This window comes from Apis mellifera, linkage group LG13 (assembly GCF_003254395.2).
Source record: "Apis mellifera strain DH4 linkage group LG13, Amel_HAv3.1, whole genome shotgun sequence".
In the NCBI taxonomy this organism is placed as follows: Eukaryota; Metazoa; Arthropoda; class Insecta; order Hymenoptera; family Apidae; genus Apis; species Apis mellifera.
Genome location: NC_037650.1, coordinates 1,992,088 through 2,008,770, shown reverse-complemented (window position 1 = coordinate 2,008,770; position 16,683 = coordinate 1,992,088). Strand labels below are relative to the sequence as shown.

General features: G+C 19.6%; 2 protein-coding genes across 2 annotated transcripts in view; one reads left to right on the top strand and one right to left on the bottom strand.

Moving 5' to 3' along the window:
• LOC727444 overlaps positions 1 to 16,683 on the bottom strand; it is a 124,963-nt gene that overhangs the window by 58,947 nt on the left and 49,333 nt on the right. The gene's annotated exons all lie outside the window — the stretch shown is intronic.
• Positions 12,809 to 16,551, top strand: LOC102654782. The gene is made up of 6 exons (XM_026444728.1): positions 12,809 to 13,187; positions 14,353 to 14,759; positions 15,400 to 15,499; positions 15,568 to 15,669; positions 15,749 to 15,904; positions 16,440 to 16,551. Exons 1-6 carry the CDS (start codon positions 12,894 to 12,896, stop codon positions 16,503 to 16,505), a joined length of 1,125 nt encoding a protein of 374 aa, XP_026300513.1. The 5' UTR covers positions 12,809 to 12,893; the 3' UTR covers positions 16,506 to 16,551.

Below are 16,683 nucleotides of genomic sequence, written 5' to 3'. Positions count from 1 at the left end.
AAAATCCTATTCAAACTAAAACTTTTATTTTTAAGAATTTCTTTTTATCTCTATCATATATAAAAACTTATAATATGAAAACTTTTCTACTTTTTTTAATCTATGTTATAAACAAAAATATACGAGTTAAAAAGTTTCCATAGCTAAATCAAATCTTGCTTCTTTCGAATCACATTATATAATTTATTAAATTATGTTATCTAAAATAACACAATCTATTCATAACGATAATCTTTCGAAATTTCACCATATTCATAATATAATGATGAATTATTGTTTTCATCTGATTGAACACGTATGATAACAGTGTCGCCATCTATAACGTTGTCGAATCGTATAGATAGCTTACACCTCTTGCTTGTAAATTCTGAATTGACCTTATTGGTACACGATTCTATCATGGATGTTACCCGCCAAATTAATATTGGACAACTGGTTGTAAATGAAGAGGAAGTAAATAATGGGCAGTAGTTGAGCATGTGCCTTTCATCTTGAACAATGGACTAAACGCACCACTGGTCTGGATTCTGGGCTGTTGACATTTTAATGCTTGTCGAAATACTCTTAATTAGGTCACGAGGAATATAATTATCATCAAACTTTGTTATCAAAACTTTATTATTAAAAAATATATAATTAATAAACATTGAGATATTAATTCTTTTTTGTTTTTTGAAATTGAAAGTATTGAAAAATGTAAATAAATTATAAATAAAATGGAAATAATGGACAAAAACTAATGAAATTATTTAATATTTTTTTCAAAGAAACAATTGCAGCGATTCATAATTCTTTTGAAACTTTTTATTCTTATGACGAATAAAATATAATGCAAAGAAAAAAAATTGATTTTGATTTTCAAGTATTATTTTTGCACGAATCATTTTTTATTTTAGATTTTCATTGAGAAATAGATATAATTTATATACTCTGTACATTAATACATTGATATTAATAATCAGTATTTGTAACAAAAAGGTTTTGATTAAATGCTAAATTTATTAAGAAATTCATTATTACAATATCACAAAAAATATTATTACAAAAATTACAATATTAAAATTAATATGAACGATAAAAATAACAAACACATTTGATATAATTAGAATTATTCTAATGCTCTTGATGCAAGAGAATTAATTCTACTATGATATATTGAGCAAACAGTTAAACATGAATACGATTCTGTCTAATTTAGACATGTATTTGGCGTTGATTACGTTTCAATATAATTAAGATGTAGAGCAAAACTTGTACAAAATTGATATAAATATGAAATATTCAACATTCAAGAGATCTTATTAAAATTTTAGAAATTTTTATAATAAAATTCAAATTCAAAAATTTCTAAAAATATAGTTTTATTAATTCTCATAGTCATTGATTTTAGAATTACAAAAAGATATTGAATGATATTAGAATGAAATTGAACAAAATGATTATTAATTCTTTTGTAAAAAAAATAAGCTAGAACTCATTAAATATTTTCTAATTGTAAATACAATATTTCTTTTTATGAAAAAATTATATTATTAATAAGTTATAAAATTATGTATATATAAATTGTAAATAAATTAGGAATATACATAATTTTATAGAATTTTATAGAATTTTATAATGGATGAATAATTAAGAATAATCTAATCTTTTAATTTGTTTTCGACAAATAATTTTAGATGAAAAAATTTGAATTATATTTTAAATCGATTAATGAAAATTTAATTCGCAAGAATTGGATTTTGATTATTATCTCACATATTCAAAATATGATAAAAATTTAACGATTTAAAAAAAAAAAAAATAAAAAAAATTATTTGTTTTTAAAAATTAAAAAATTCAAAAATTGTTTCCGATTTCAAAAATTAATTTTACTAAAAATCTCCTTTTGCACACAAAATCTGAAAGATTAAATAAAATATTTATTACTTAATGAAATTTAAATTTAGTTTAATCTAGATTTCAAAAAATCTTATGAATCTTAAATCTACAATTTAAGTATTTGTGTTAAAAATTACATTTACATCTTACTTTGCACGAAAAAAATTAAATCTTAATTAAAAATAAAGTTAAAAAAGTTAAAATTATACTTAAATATTAAGAAATAAAAAAAACCAACATTTTTTCATTATTAAAAAATAGTTTTACAATTTTTCATTCCACTCAAAAATATCAAACTCTCCACATTTAAGGCAAAAATCGTTATTTGCAATATTACAGATGTATCTAACTAATCCCAAGATGATACATCTTTATTTTTCATCCCACAGCTTTTCAACCTTCTTAATTATTCCCTTGGCTCTATAATGTAAATATAATAAATAATATACATGGCTATAATCAGCGGCTAGGAATAGGAGCAGGTATCCAGTTTATGTTTCTTTACCATGGAATTCGGGACGTGACAGTTCAGTATCTTATTCAGTAGAATAATTTCTCGGCAAAGTGGTAAACTGGCGGTGACATTAATTTCACTAATGATTCACTTGTATTTCATACAGTAACAAAAATTATTTATCAAATTAATTTTAAATTATTTTCATTCCAAAGAAGAATTTTTCTTCAATAAAATTCAAAGAATTTTTTTATTTTTTTATTTTTAATAATTCTTTATGAACTCTATAAAATTATATATATTTATACAAAAAATAAACTTATTTTTTTCTTTTCTTTTCTTTTCATTTGTATAAAAAAAGAACTTTATATAGAACTAATTATAAATATTTGAAAAACTAATAATATGTTTTCAAAATAATAATTTAATATTAATTATATTATAATATATTAGATAATAATTTAATTTTTTTTCAATAATAAGAATTATAATTTATAAAATTTATAATTTTCATTTTGATTTATTTTTATATATCATCAATCAATCGCATGATTTCGGAGACATTCGAAAAGATGTATACTCGAAATATTATTTTGTATATATTCTCTAAATTCTATATATATTTTGTTATTTATTATTGAATTTTAGATAAAATAATTTTTATTAGGCATTAACATTACAATACTCTAATTTTAATTCATGTTTATATAATTTTTATGACAATCACTTATTAAACATTAAAAGCTCTTATACGTTATATTTGAAAAACATAATAGTTAATATATGTCTTTGATAGAAAAATTAATCCAAAGTAACTAAAACAATACCAAAATCATCACTAGAGATGATTGAATCTATTATATGAATCTATCAACTAAATTATTATTGATTTTTTAAATTTACTTTTGAGCCAAGTTCTCTGAAATATATCTTTAAAAAAGAAAAATAATTTCATGTTATTACTTTATAATATAAAAACTTATTATTAAACTTATTACGATATAAAAATAATTCTTTGCAAAATATTAGATTTATAATACCTTATAATATCTTGGAATATTGAGAAGGAAAGATGCGATAATTTTTATTGTTATAAAAGATGAATTTTTTTATTACTAGGAATATGCAAATTCTGGTTTTAAAAATAGCCACTTTTTCTCTATATACATGTTATAAACTTGCCAACAAGATTCACCAGATGTTCTCTTCTCGAAACATTCGGGTCACGAAGCGATTATTTTTCAAATCATAGTGCTCGCTGTTTTATGTATTAATAATGATTTCAAAAAGTACACATTTTTTAAAACAAGATAACTTTTTTATATTTGATAATAATTGGAGCTATTTTAAGAACTAAAGAAAGTTTACTACTGAAAAAATATATATAAAAAAGATTTTAAAAAAGATTTTATTTGATTGCGAAGAATTGAAATTAAAAGAAAATAATGAAAATCGTATTTTTTTTTACCTTTTTTGTTTTATCAATTTTTTATGATTTAAAATAAATATACTTGTTTTTTTTCATAATATAATGTCTTTTTTCATCTCATGAAATTGTAAAAAAGTTTCAATATTAATTACTCTGAACAACAATCAAATTGATTCACAATAATCACATATTTTCTTAAAGATTTATGTTATTGGGAAAAACATAACGACACATTTTGAAAAAGATTAGAGATTTATATTTTGCTTTGTCGAATTGAGAATAATTTAAATAATATTAATTCAATCAAATACATTTCAATGAATTGTGATAAATGAAATAAATGTATCTCAATGATTTCTGTATGTACTAAAAATTTGCAAAAAGATTTACAATTTATATATATATATATATATATATATATACATAAATATTATATTTGAGAAATTATATATAAATTATTATAAATCATTTTTTTTATTTCTATTGTCGAAATTTTAAATTTTTATAAATAAAAAAACCAATAAATATATAATAAAGAAATAAAATCAATTAAAAAAAGGAAATATATTAAATACTAACGATTTGATAATAAATTTGGAGTGTTTTAATTTTATAAATATACGATATATAAATATATTTTTTAATCGAATGAAGCTTTTTTTCTGTTTTTATCAATAAATATGATATAAATTTTTCAAAGAAACTCGAATTTTCAGCTCAGATATATTTGTTATTTTATTTTTAATAAAATATATCACATTGAATTTATTCAATACATATAAATATACATATTTATATAAAATAAGAGTACTTTAATTAAGTCTGCGTAAAGAAAATATTCTAACTCTTTCTTTATTGGAAAACGTAGAATATTGCTTACAACAACGTGATATCACTGTGCCAATCAATGGTGTCATGATGCTGTGGCGCTATAATGAAAGGAAAGAAAAACAAAGAAAGTAGAAGGAAGAAAAAGAGAAAAGAAAAACAAAATACGTGTCACCTAAATCTATTATTAAACTCATTCCTTCTTAATATATGAAAATGCGCGAATATTTCATGGAATATGTAGAATCTAATAAAGAATAATAGAAGATATATAAGATAATCCATAATTCATGATAAAACTGATGTCAGGAAGATTCTATAACTCAAAATAAAACGAAAATCAAAAATAATGAAATTGTGCGATGAAAAAATCCATCCAAATGATCCATTTTTGAGTAAATCAAATTTAAAATTTTTTCAATTAGTAATTCTTTATAGTATACAAATAAATTGTTAGTAGAAAATTCCAAATGTGAAAATAAGCAAAAAAAAAAATTTTTTCATTTAAAAATAAATTTTCAAAAAAATTGAAATTTGAAAATATATCGATTCTTATATATATATATATATATATATATATATATATATAAATATATATATATATATATTTAATTTTGATTTTTTTAAATACAAAAATTTAAGCAATAAAATTTTATTCTATATACAATCAAGAATTAACTAATTTCACTTATACTTATTTGAAAAATTTTCAAAATGATTTAGGAAGCTTTATATAATCAAATTTTATTCTATGTTTTCGTTTCATTTCAGTAAAAATAATATATAGTTAAAAAAAAATAATTTTATTTTTTTTTTAAATTTAAATTAATAAACTTTTATTTACATAATTTATTATGTAAATAAAATAAATATAAATAAATCAATACATTTATTAAACTTAATTCAAAATTTATATACAGCAAAATATTTTTATATAATTGTAATATTTTATTATAATTGTAATAATGATTTTAGCTTATAATTTTTATCACTTCTAATTATCACTAACTCACTACTCGATCAAAAACTTTCAGAATAACATAATATATGCATAATTTAGATTCGTATTTAGATAGAATTCATTTTGAGATGAGTGCAAGATCAACTTAGATTAATTTATTTATTTGCTTTATGTAAATGAGATATGGAATCCTTCCTTGCTTCGCTTTTAAAATATTAATACTCTATTCCGATGTTCGAACTATTCCGGATTTACTCTAGAATATTCCAGTAGAAAATGTATTATTCATGTAGGTAATAGAACATTCACACGACAGAAAATTTATATACAGGATGTCTAGTTGCGATGACAGAACTATATAAAGAAATAATTCAATGTGACAAAATAAATCGAAAATATAGAATGAAATTTTTTTCATTCGATAGTTTCAGTTCGATTAAAACAAATTTGAAAAATTTTCAAACAAAACTAAAATTGTATTCCAATATTTATTATTGAGTTTATATATAGAAAGGTACGGACATATTTATGTGTGAATTGTGGTATCACTAGATGCGATCGCTATTCGATTCTATTTTGTTTATTTTTTTTATTTTTGAACCGCTGTGCAACACGATATAGTGAGCTCAGGACAGTAAAACAAAGGCATCGATACAATTCATCTATATATATATAACATACATTTGTATAACATAGCTTATTCTATTTCTTTTATTAAATATATTCTTTCTTGCTGTTACTTTTGATTAAATCATTTCACAACTTATTTTTTAATATTTTTAATATTTTTAATTTTTTAATATTATAAATTATTAAAAATATTAATAATATTTAAAAAAATATTACATAATATTATATTGTATAATATATATATAATTCCATAACACTATAATATTATAATTCTTATATTATATTATATTATTATGTAATATTATATAATTTTTTTTAATATTTTAGTAATATTTTTTAATTAGATATAAATGAATTATCAACCAATATTTATTTTATGTATGAAAATAAAGTATGTATGGAAACAATCATTTGATTTATTTTTCCGTAGAATCACCTATATAACATTTTATTATATTATCAATTACAAAATACTTTGTATATGTATGTAAAATCTGATATATAATGATATATACATATATATTTTTAAATATTTTCGAGAAAAATGCAGGAATATATAATGAAAAAATATTCTGTATACATATATTATCTTATTTATTATCTATAAGTATGTATGTATCTTATAATGAAAATAAAATATATATTATAATAATATGCGATATGACAATGAAAACGTGCATATACATTATTAAAATTATTTAAAAATAGAGAATAAATGAAAATGAAGAAATTAGTGGAACAAAAAAAACAATAAAAGAGAGTATACAATACTATAATAGTGAAAGATTATCATGCATATATATAAATTTTGCATAAGCTAAAACATAAATACTTCAAAACAAAAAATTTAAAGCATTTGAAAAAGAGTTTCAATTAATATACATCAAGAAATAATTCTACAAATATTTAAAATTCATGTGATTTTTTAATTTAAATATTAATACATATAAATTTTTTGAATAATTATACATTATAGAAAAAATAAGTTCCATCACTTTAATTTTGACATTTATGTACATATATTATCAAAAACATTATCCTGAATAATTTTCTTATAAGTTAATCATTAGATTCTTATGAGATAATTAAAAAGATTCTATTGCATAAAATTTTATCTAATTTCATATTCATTCATAAAAATATGTGCGTATTCATTATTTCTATAAATATTATAACATCTAAAATGTATAAAATGGTGGATTAAAAAAAATTATTTTCTCATAAATTTTGAAATATCTCAATATATATATATATATTTTGAAATATCTCAATATATATATATATATATATATATATATATATATATATATATATATATATAATTATATAATATATCATAATAATAATATCAAATAATTATATATATATATATATATGTATATATATAATTAATTAAGTATTCCATGGATCAGAATACAAAAATAAAATATAAAATAATTCTTGGATAACACAAATGTTTGAATAAAAATAAATTACAATAATCAAAATTACAATATAGATACTAAATATGATACTGATATCATTATAACTTTGATTACTGTAAATCCGGTTGAGCTATTTTATATTTTTATTTACGCATTCCATCGATCCGAAGAAATAACGTTACAGGAAACGAATCTTATTCTATTTTCGTCTTCGTTTTCTGCTTCATTTAATGCAAATTTCAATTGCGTATAATTTAATAAATAAGCCATTTCTGACATTTTTATATAGCAATTTTTGTGTTTATTTTATTGTTCCTTCGATTCTCCAAAAATGTTCCACGAATATATTAATATTTTATTAGATGTATAGATATTTCATATTTACCATTTTACATTTGCTATTTTGGAATTAATATATAAATTTAAAACTATATTTTAAATTTGATGATTTGTATTTTTATTAAAAATAATAAACATAATTAATATATAATAATTTATACATAATATTCAGTGTATAATAACTATTAATTAATTATCTATTATATGCAACATATATATATATATATATATATATTATGCACTAGTTGCTTTTTGTAATCCAAATTTTACATACAGAAGTCTAATTTATGTGAATGTTGAATCACAAATATTTCGAAAAATATGAATGATAAATATTTGATGAAAAAACATTTTAGATAAACGTTGTTTCATAAAAATTAAAAAATTAATAATTAGTATTAATAAATTTTCTATAGATGAAGTTCATATAAAAGTCAATTTTAATTTTTTGAACGGAACTATATGAATAATTTTTATTGTATAACTTGTTATTTCCTATAAAAAAAGTATTAATATACTATTTATGAAAAATTTTCAATTTAGAATTATTGTTTATTGATTAATACAATAAAAATTAGATAATTTTACTTAAAAACTTAAAATTGATTTTTAAATGATTTTTATATTAATCTAGAAAAATTATTAATATTGTTAATATTAATAATATTAACATTATCTCTTTATATCCAAAATGTCTAAAATATTTTTTCAGTTATTCATTAAAATATTTTTTCAAAATATTTGATAATTCGAGATAAATCGGATATGCTGTATATAATGCATATCGTATTTTAATTTATGATAAATTTTCCATTAGAGATTTATTATATATTATATAGATATAAATTTATATATTATATACACAATTATAAATTCATTAATGGCATTACGATATATTACAATTTTTTTAGTATTTTTTATATACATGGTACAATGAATAAGAATATTACATCTACTTATCTTACCATTCATTGTAATATATCGTAATTTATCGTAATGTACATATCTTAAAAAGAAGTCAAAAAATAAAAAAAAAAATGTGCAATTTATGATTATTGACTATTTAAAAATGATATTTCTCAAAATATAAATATAATCATGTATGTTTATAAGCGTGATATTTTTCCTCTACACCTGTTTAATATCACAGATTGCGCCAATGTATAATGCAACCAATAATTATCTTCGACCATTTATTATCTTTGATTTCAGTGCAAAAATTATTTCTCAGATTATTTCACTTCAAAATATTATATTGTATTGAAAGTATGATTTATTAAATTCTTTATGCATAGAATAATTTTATTGACAGGCAATGTCTGCAATCATTGTTTTCGAAGTAATATAATAGATAATATTCTGCCACTCAACGATCACGTATCATTCTAATCTAGTCTTTAATTCTTTTTCGTTCGATTCACAAAGCACACTATCCTTTGAAATTATATTGAAAAAAGCGAAAACACCAGAGAAAATTATCGATATTATTCAGTTCAGTGTGGCTATTGATTCTGTTGATTTGTTTCTGTTGATCATGTTTCTCTCAATAATAGAAATCAAAATTTTCAAAGTTTTACAAATTAATATCATGATTCAAATATTTTTTGCAATATAAATCAAAAATAGAATATTATATGTTGTGTAAAAATCCAAATAGAAAATGTTAGATTAGATTAGATTAAATCCAGCAAATCTTAAGATATAAAACCGAAATATTGCAAATTTCTATTGCAATTCATGAGAAAATTGTTTTATGATTGATTGTATATCTTTGCTGCATTACATATAGAAGATAAATGTATTTTTAATATTAGATTAATGAAAATCCGTAGTTATATGAATATGTTATTGTTTTAATGAAAATAAGGAAAATAAAGAATTCAATATTCCTTTTAAGAATATTTTATCTAAATTGTAATTATTTAACTATATATATAAGAGATAATATTTATATATTTATTATAATATTTATTAGATCGTATGATATTCATTAGATTCATAAAGTATTATTAGATAAAAAAATTAAAATTATATAATTATTTTTTAATAATAAAAAAAAGTTGGCCAATTTTATGAATTATACGAAAGAAGAACTTACTGCAACTAATAAGTCAAAAGATAATATTAGCCAAATGAATTATTGAATTAAATGTTATTGAAAAAGCAAATCAAATAAATACATATAGTTTTAGAAAAATTAATAAAATATATAATAATTTTTAGAATGATTAATAAATTTGAAATATAAAATAATATTAATTGTTTTAGAATATAATATATTTATATTTTCCAAATATTTGTTTTTAACATCACATTAAAATTTATTATCCAAATCCTTCTTAATTGAATTTTCTATTATTCAAAACTTTATTATCCGATTTATATTTGGCACATACAAATAATTGTAATTAAATATACTAACATTTATGTATGATACAATATATTGTAAAAATCAGTTAGAATTTAATTTAGAATTGTGATATATTACAAAATAAAAATAAAACTTTTTTAATTAAAAATATATTGATACTATAAAATAATTTGAATATAATAAAACTTCTTTAATTGATTGAAATAAGTAATTATTGAAATAAGTAAGTGGATGGAGCAAATCAATTTATCGATCTCAATTCTTTTTATTATATATTAAGCGAAGAATGAATACAGGTAATTATAAAAATTATAATCATTATAAAAATTATCTTAAACGATTAATTAAATACTAAAGTAATAAATTATAATTAATGTATATACATATGCTATAATAATTATTTATTAATCATCATCATGGGTAATATGCTATTTCTTTTACCATTAAATGTAATTTATTTTAATTCTCCTCCGAGAGAATTAAAGTACGAGTTTCTACAGGAGGAGAACGTGTGAGATCACATTATCCTCACTGTTATTACTAGATTAGACAGAGGTTACGTGACCAAGCTTCCTCCAAAACCAAACATCGCATCGTGTCATATGTACAGTAGAATTTCCATTATCCAAGATAATAGAGATATTGTTCAGATAAAAGATTTTTGGATAATAGAACGCAGATTTTTCTTAAATAAATTATTCTATATTTTGAAGAAAATAAAACGGTTATCTATAACAAAATTATGATATAAAAAAGATTTTTATTGTAAAAATTAGGGATAATATATACATGTTCACTGTTAAATTGCATAAATTTTTAAATATAATACATATGGATGAATTATTTGTAAGAAATTTTCAATTTTATTTTTCTGTGATTAATGCCAATGATTATAAAATTTCAATATTATAAATATAATCGAACTCTATGAAACAATTTCATCTTATAAAAAATTATAATTTAATTTCAAATGTTTCAATTTTAAATTTAAATTTATGGAATAAATGTAATTTTCTAATTTTATTTTAAATATCGATAAAATAATAAATAAAACTATTGTATAATCAATCAAATAAAATTTGATTTGTGTTTTAACTAAATCTTCGTTTGATTTATATCCTTTTACCTATGACAAATATTGATATATATTATACATAATAAGTAATTTTCAAAATTGTATTCATTATCGTAAAATGTAAAAATAAAATATAAAATTATTTTTGAAATAAAATTATAAATATCAATTATTATTTACAATGAATTACGATATATATTCGTAGTTGATCATATAATCGTATTGATTGTAACTTTGATCATTATGATATTTATCACTCGAGAATTATTTTATATTTTATTTTTATATTCCGCAGATTTAAAGGAATAAAATTTATATTACATGAAGCAAAAAACAGAAATAGAGCAACTCTATAATTTCATCTCAAACTTTAATTTTTCATAAAAAAAAAGCCTTAATCGACATTTTTATATACTAATTTTTGTATAAATGTAATTTATATTACACAAAAAATGTAATTTTTGTATACGAAAATGATATTAATAACATTTTATGTAAATATATTTATATAATATATATAAATATATATGTAAATATATTTAGTTTAACTTACCTTTACTCTGGGATCAACAATTATATAAATAATTAATAAATTGTACAAATATAATATAAATGGAAAACATTGTATATTAAATTGTATCATATTTTTATATAAGTATATTCAATATATAATTCTTTTATTATATATTACTATCTATATATTATAATGCATATTCAATTTTCTTTGAATGCATAATATTTTATTTATTTTCAATAAAGATACTTTAAAATATTATAGACAACGACGAATTATCACTGAACTGGCACTGATCTGCAACATTTTGTTTTTATCATTTGTTTTGATTATTTTAAAACTTTCTCCTCGATTAATAAAAATTATAATAGAAAAATTATATATATTTATTATAAAGTGATAAATACTTGGGACAACAACATTTTCTTTAAATGTCAGTAGCAAAGATTAATTACATTAAATTTAAACAGTGCAATGAACAAATGTTGCTATATATAATCTAGATATAATCTAATTACATATCTAATCATTCACTGCGATTTATCGTACATATCTTAAAAAGGAAGTCAAAAAATAAAAGAAAAACGATTACGCGATTTACGTATCGACTGACTGAAAAACATATTTCTCAAACATATGTATATTCATAAGTATTGCGTGATATTTTCCCTCTGCACCTGTTCAATACCATAGATCGCGCCAATATATAATGCAACCAATAATTATTATCTTCGACTCAGATATTATCTCTGATTTCAGTGCAAAAATTATTTCCCAGATTATTTCACTTCAAAGTATTATACTGTGTTCAATTTATGATTTATTAAATTTTTTATGCATACAGAACAATTTTATTAACAGACAATGTCTGCAATTATTCCATTTGTTTTCGAAGTAATGTAATAGTATTCTGCCACCCAACAATTTACACGTATCATTCTATTTTATTCTTTTTCATTCGATTCACAAAGCACATTGTATTTTGAAATTATGTTGAAAAAAGCGACACCAGAGAAAATTATAGATATTATTCGGTTCAGTGTGGCTATATGTTTCTGTTGGCCATATCCTCTCAATAGTAGTAGAAATCAAATTTTTGGTTTCAAAGTTTTACAAATCAGTACCATGGTTAGCGCCTGCATAATGCTTCTACCTTTGTTGTATTCAATTTATTTGCACAATGACGATGTCATACATATCTCTAAATGCATCTGTATATCAATAGGTGTTACTCAACTTATTGTCCAAACTCTTGTTTGCTTCATCAAACACAATTCATTACAAGTAAGTTATTATTCAGCTTTTTTCAGATATTTAATTATTATTAGTAGTATGTTGATATTATTGTATATTAACATTATGTATATTTAATATTGATAATATTGATATTAATATTTAATATTGATATATACATGATGAATAAAAAAAAGATTGAATATGTTTGGATAAAATAATTTTATTTGTTTACAACAAATATATATTGAATTATAGTTGTATACAGAATCATCTGTTTTCGTTCGAATTTTATTTAATTATGAAAAAAAAATTTATATATTAGATTTTTTCTATTAATTTTTTTTTATCTTCTATATCTTTTTTTCATTTATTTGTATACTTCTTTTATCATATTCTTTCAAATAACAAATAATGAATAATTTTTATTTTAAAATTTCACAACACAATATTATTAGATAGTTCAGACAAATTTTTATATTTCTATAAAATTTTTCACAACAAGATTATTTTTTTATTATTTTTCCAATAAAATAAATCATTTTATAAAAACAAAATTTTATTTCTAAAAATTTAAAATTAAAAAGATAGTGCTAAAATATTTTCTTCTTAACAAAACTTTTTAACAATTTTTATAATTGAAAAAAACTGTTAAAAAAATATTCCAATTTAAAATATTCGATTCATTATATTTATGATAATATTAATAAATTTTATAATTCATTTCTTGTATGCTTATAAATATTCTGATTATAATTCTCTCTGCAATATTCATATTTTTAATAATCGATCATATTTAATTAAGTATATTATCAAGATTTTTCTGACATAATATTATTAAATTTCACGTATAAGTATATTTTGAACAAAAGGATACATATCTAAACTTATTATATGAACTTATTGCAAAAATTTGTAATCCAATCATAAAATTCTTCTAAGTTATTTATAATTATAAAAAATATTTATAAATAATATCGTAATATTTTATATTAATATATATAATAATATTATAATTATTATATTACTAAATATTATAATATTTATAAATAAATTATTGTTTACTTTTATTTTCGAAGAGAATTCGAAGAATCGAAACTTTTTAAATTTCGAAAAGCATCGAATATCAAATTTTTAAAAATTAAAAAAATTAATCTACGGATTATATTTGTAAATAAATATCTATCATTTGTTATACTTTAACTACTGATTGCAGCGTGTTGTTGGAGAAATGATGAAATGTGTCAAAGAAGCGCAACAAAACGAAATAGAAATCTTTTCTAAATATATCGAAAAATGCAAGATATTTTATGGAAGTTCCATAATATTTTCATATTTGACTTCAACAGCTTTTATGCTAGGACCTATAATACTGCCGATTTCTTTTCCATTTGACGCAGAATATCCTTTCCATGTTAACCATTCGTTGGTAACTATCATTATATATATACATCAATCTTTAGTTGGCTATCAATGCTCTGCAAATGTATGCGCAAGCGTATTCGGAGCACTTTTACTTTGGTTTACCGTCGCAAGATTCGAATGTTTGATCGTGGAATTCCAGAAATGTACAGATATTGATATGGTGATTGCTTGTGTTAAGAAACAAGTACAATTAAGGAGGTAAATATAATATAACAGAATAATGTATTTACAGTGATTCGTGAAAATATTTGAATATTTTCTTATTTTTTAATGAAATATTAATGATCAATTTTTTATTTTTAATAAAATTATAAGTATATAAAATCGTACATATGACAATTGTTTTCTTGATAAATAAAAAATGACAAAACTTTTCGATTTAAATGATTTTGAAATATATTTTAAAGATCATCATTTTGAACAATTTATATTATGATGGATTTTTTCCAAATATTCGCAAAAATTTTATATATAATATGTATATATCGTATATATATAATTGTTTTTACTCATAATTTCTTAATGAACATAAAATATTCTTTAGTATTACTTTTCAAAATATTATTTAGTATAATGACTTTATTAACAATATTAAAAAAAATCATTGAGATCAAAGACTGATACCTTTTTATAAGTAATAACAACTAATATTTATTTAAATTTTCTGTTCAATAAAAAAAATTATTTCCGTATATAATTTGTTATACTTTCCATGTCTATTAATTTTTATTTTAATTAGAATTTTAAAATTATGTGAAATTCCTTGTAAGATAGTATTTAAATATTTTCATAAGTCACGCTATATGTTCATCTAATTTTCATCTTATTCTTCATCTAGTTACGCGAAAGAAGTAATCAAATGTTTTCGTTATATAGTACTTTATAATATAACAATAACAACATTTGCTTTGATTATTTCCTGCATTATTTTACTTATGGTAAGTGACACTAAGTAATATTTTGCATATTGTATATTATATGAATTGAACATACAAATTGTAAACAGAATGTACCATTAATTGTGAAAATGCAATTTATAATCATATGTGTTACCATAATGACGGAGATCTATATATACGCATGGCCAGCTGACTATGTGAAGAATATGGTAAATTATTGTTATACTTTATTATTTATATACTTTATAATTTATGAATATTTTGTAAATACAATTAACAATTTCACAGAGCATAAATATATCGAAAAGCGTATACGAGTTATCATGGTATGAACAGACATTAGAAATGCGAAAATATTTACTTAACGTATTGATATATCAAAAACCAATAACGTTTTCTATCAGCTGTATAGTACCAGAACTTACTTTACGTTATTATTGTTCAGTAAGGCTATTTTTCAAATATTCTTTGCGATATAAATTTAAAATTTAAAATAGAATATTATATCTTACTTTAAAAACTATCGAACATCAGACAATGTTAGATTAATTTAAACTATGTCTAGCAAATCCTAAGATTAATTTACCAATGCCAAAATAAATTCGAAATATATTATGAAATCAATTTATTATAATATCGATTATAATATCGTTTCGTTCAAGAATTGTTCCATATTTTATTTTTATATTCTTTGCTATAAATAATATTAATAAAATATGATAATTTTTATGAAATATTTAAATAGATTATCAATTTAATATTATACTTATATAATATGAATAATATATATTTGATATATTTTTATGTCAATTTATAAAAAAGTAGTTTTTTAATTGGTTTGCTCATTATATGTATTAATTGCTTGTTTCGAAATTGATAAATCTTAAGATTTGCTGGAAAAAATCTAATATTTTCTGATATTTAAGTTTTTATAATAACATATGAATGAATTTATAATAACGAATTTATAAAATTTCAGTATCTCTCCAATGCCTTCTCCATCTTTACTACATTACGTATTTTACTAGAAGATAATTCAACATAAATTTTATGTATTAGACTAATTATAATGAATAAAATCCGTAATTATATATGTATGAATCTTATTATTGTATTAATAAAAATAATAAAAAAAAATCTTTATTAAGAATATATTTATCTAAATTATTTTATTTAAATTATAATAATCTAACAATATAAATGAATTCATATGATATTTATTT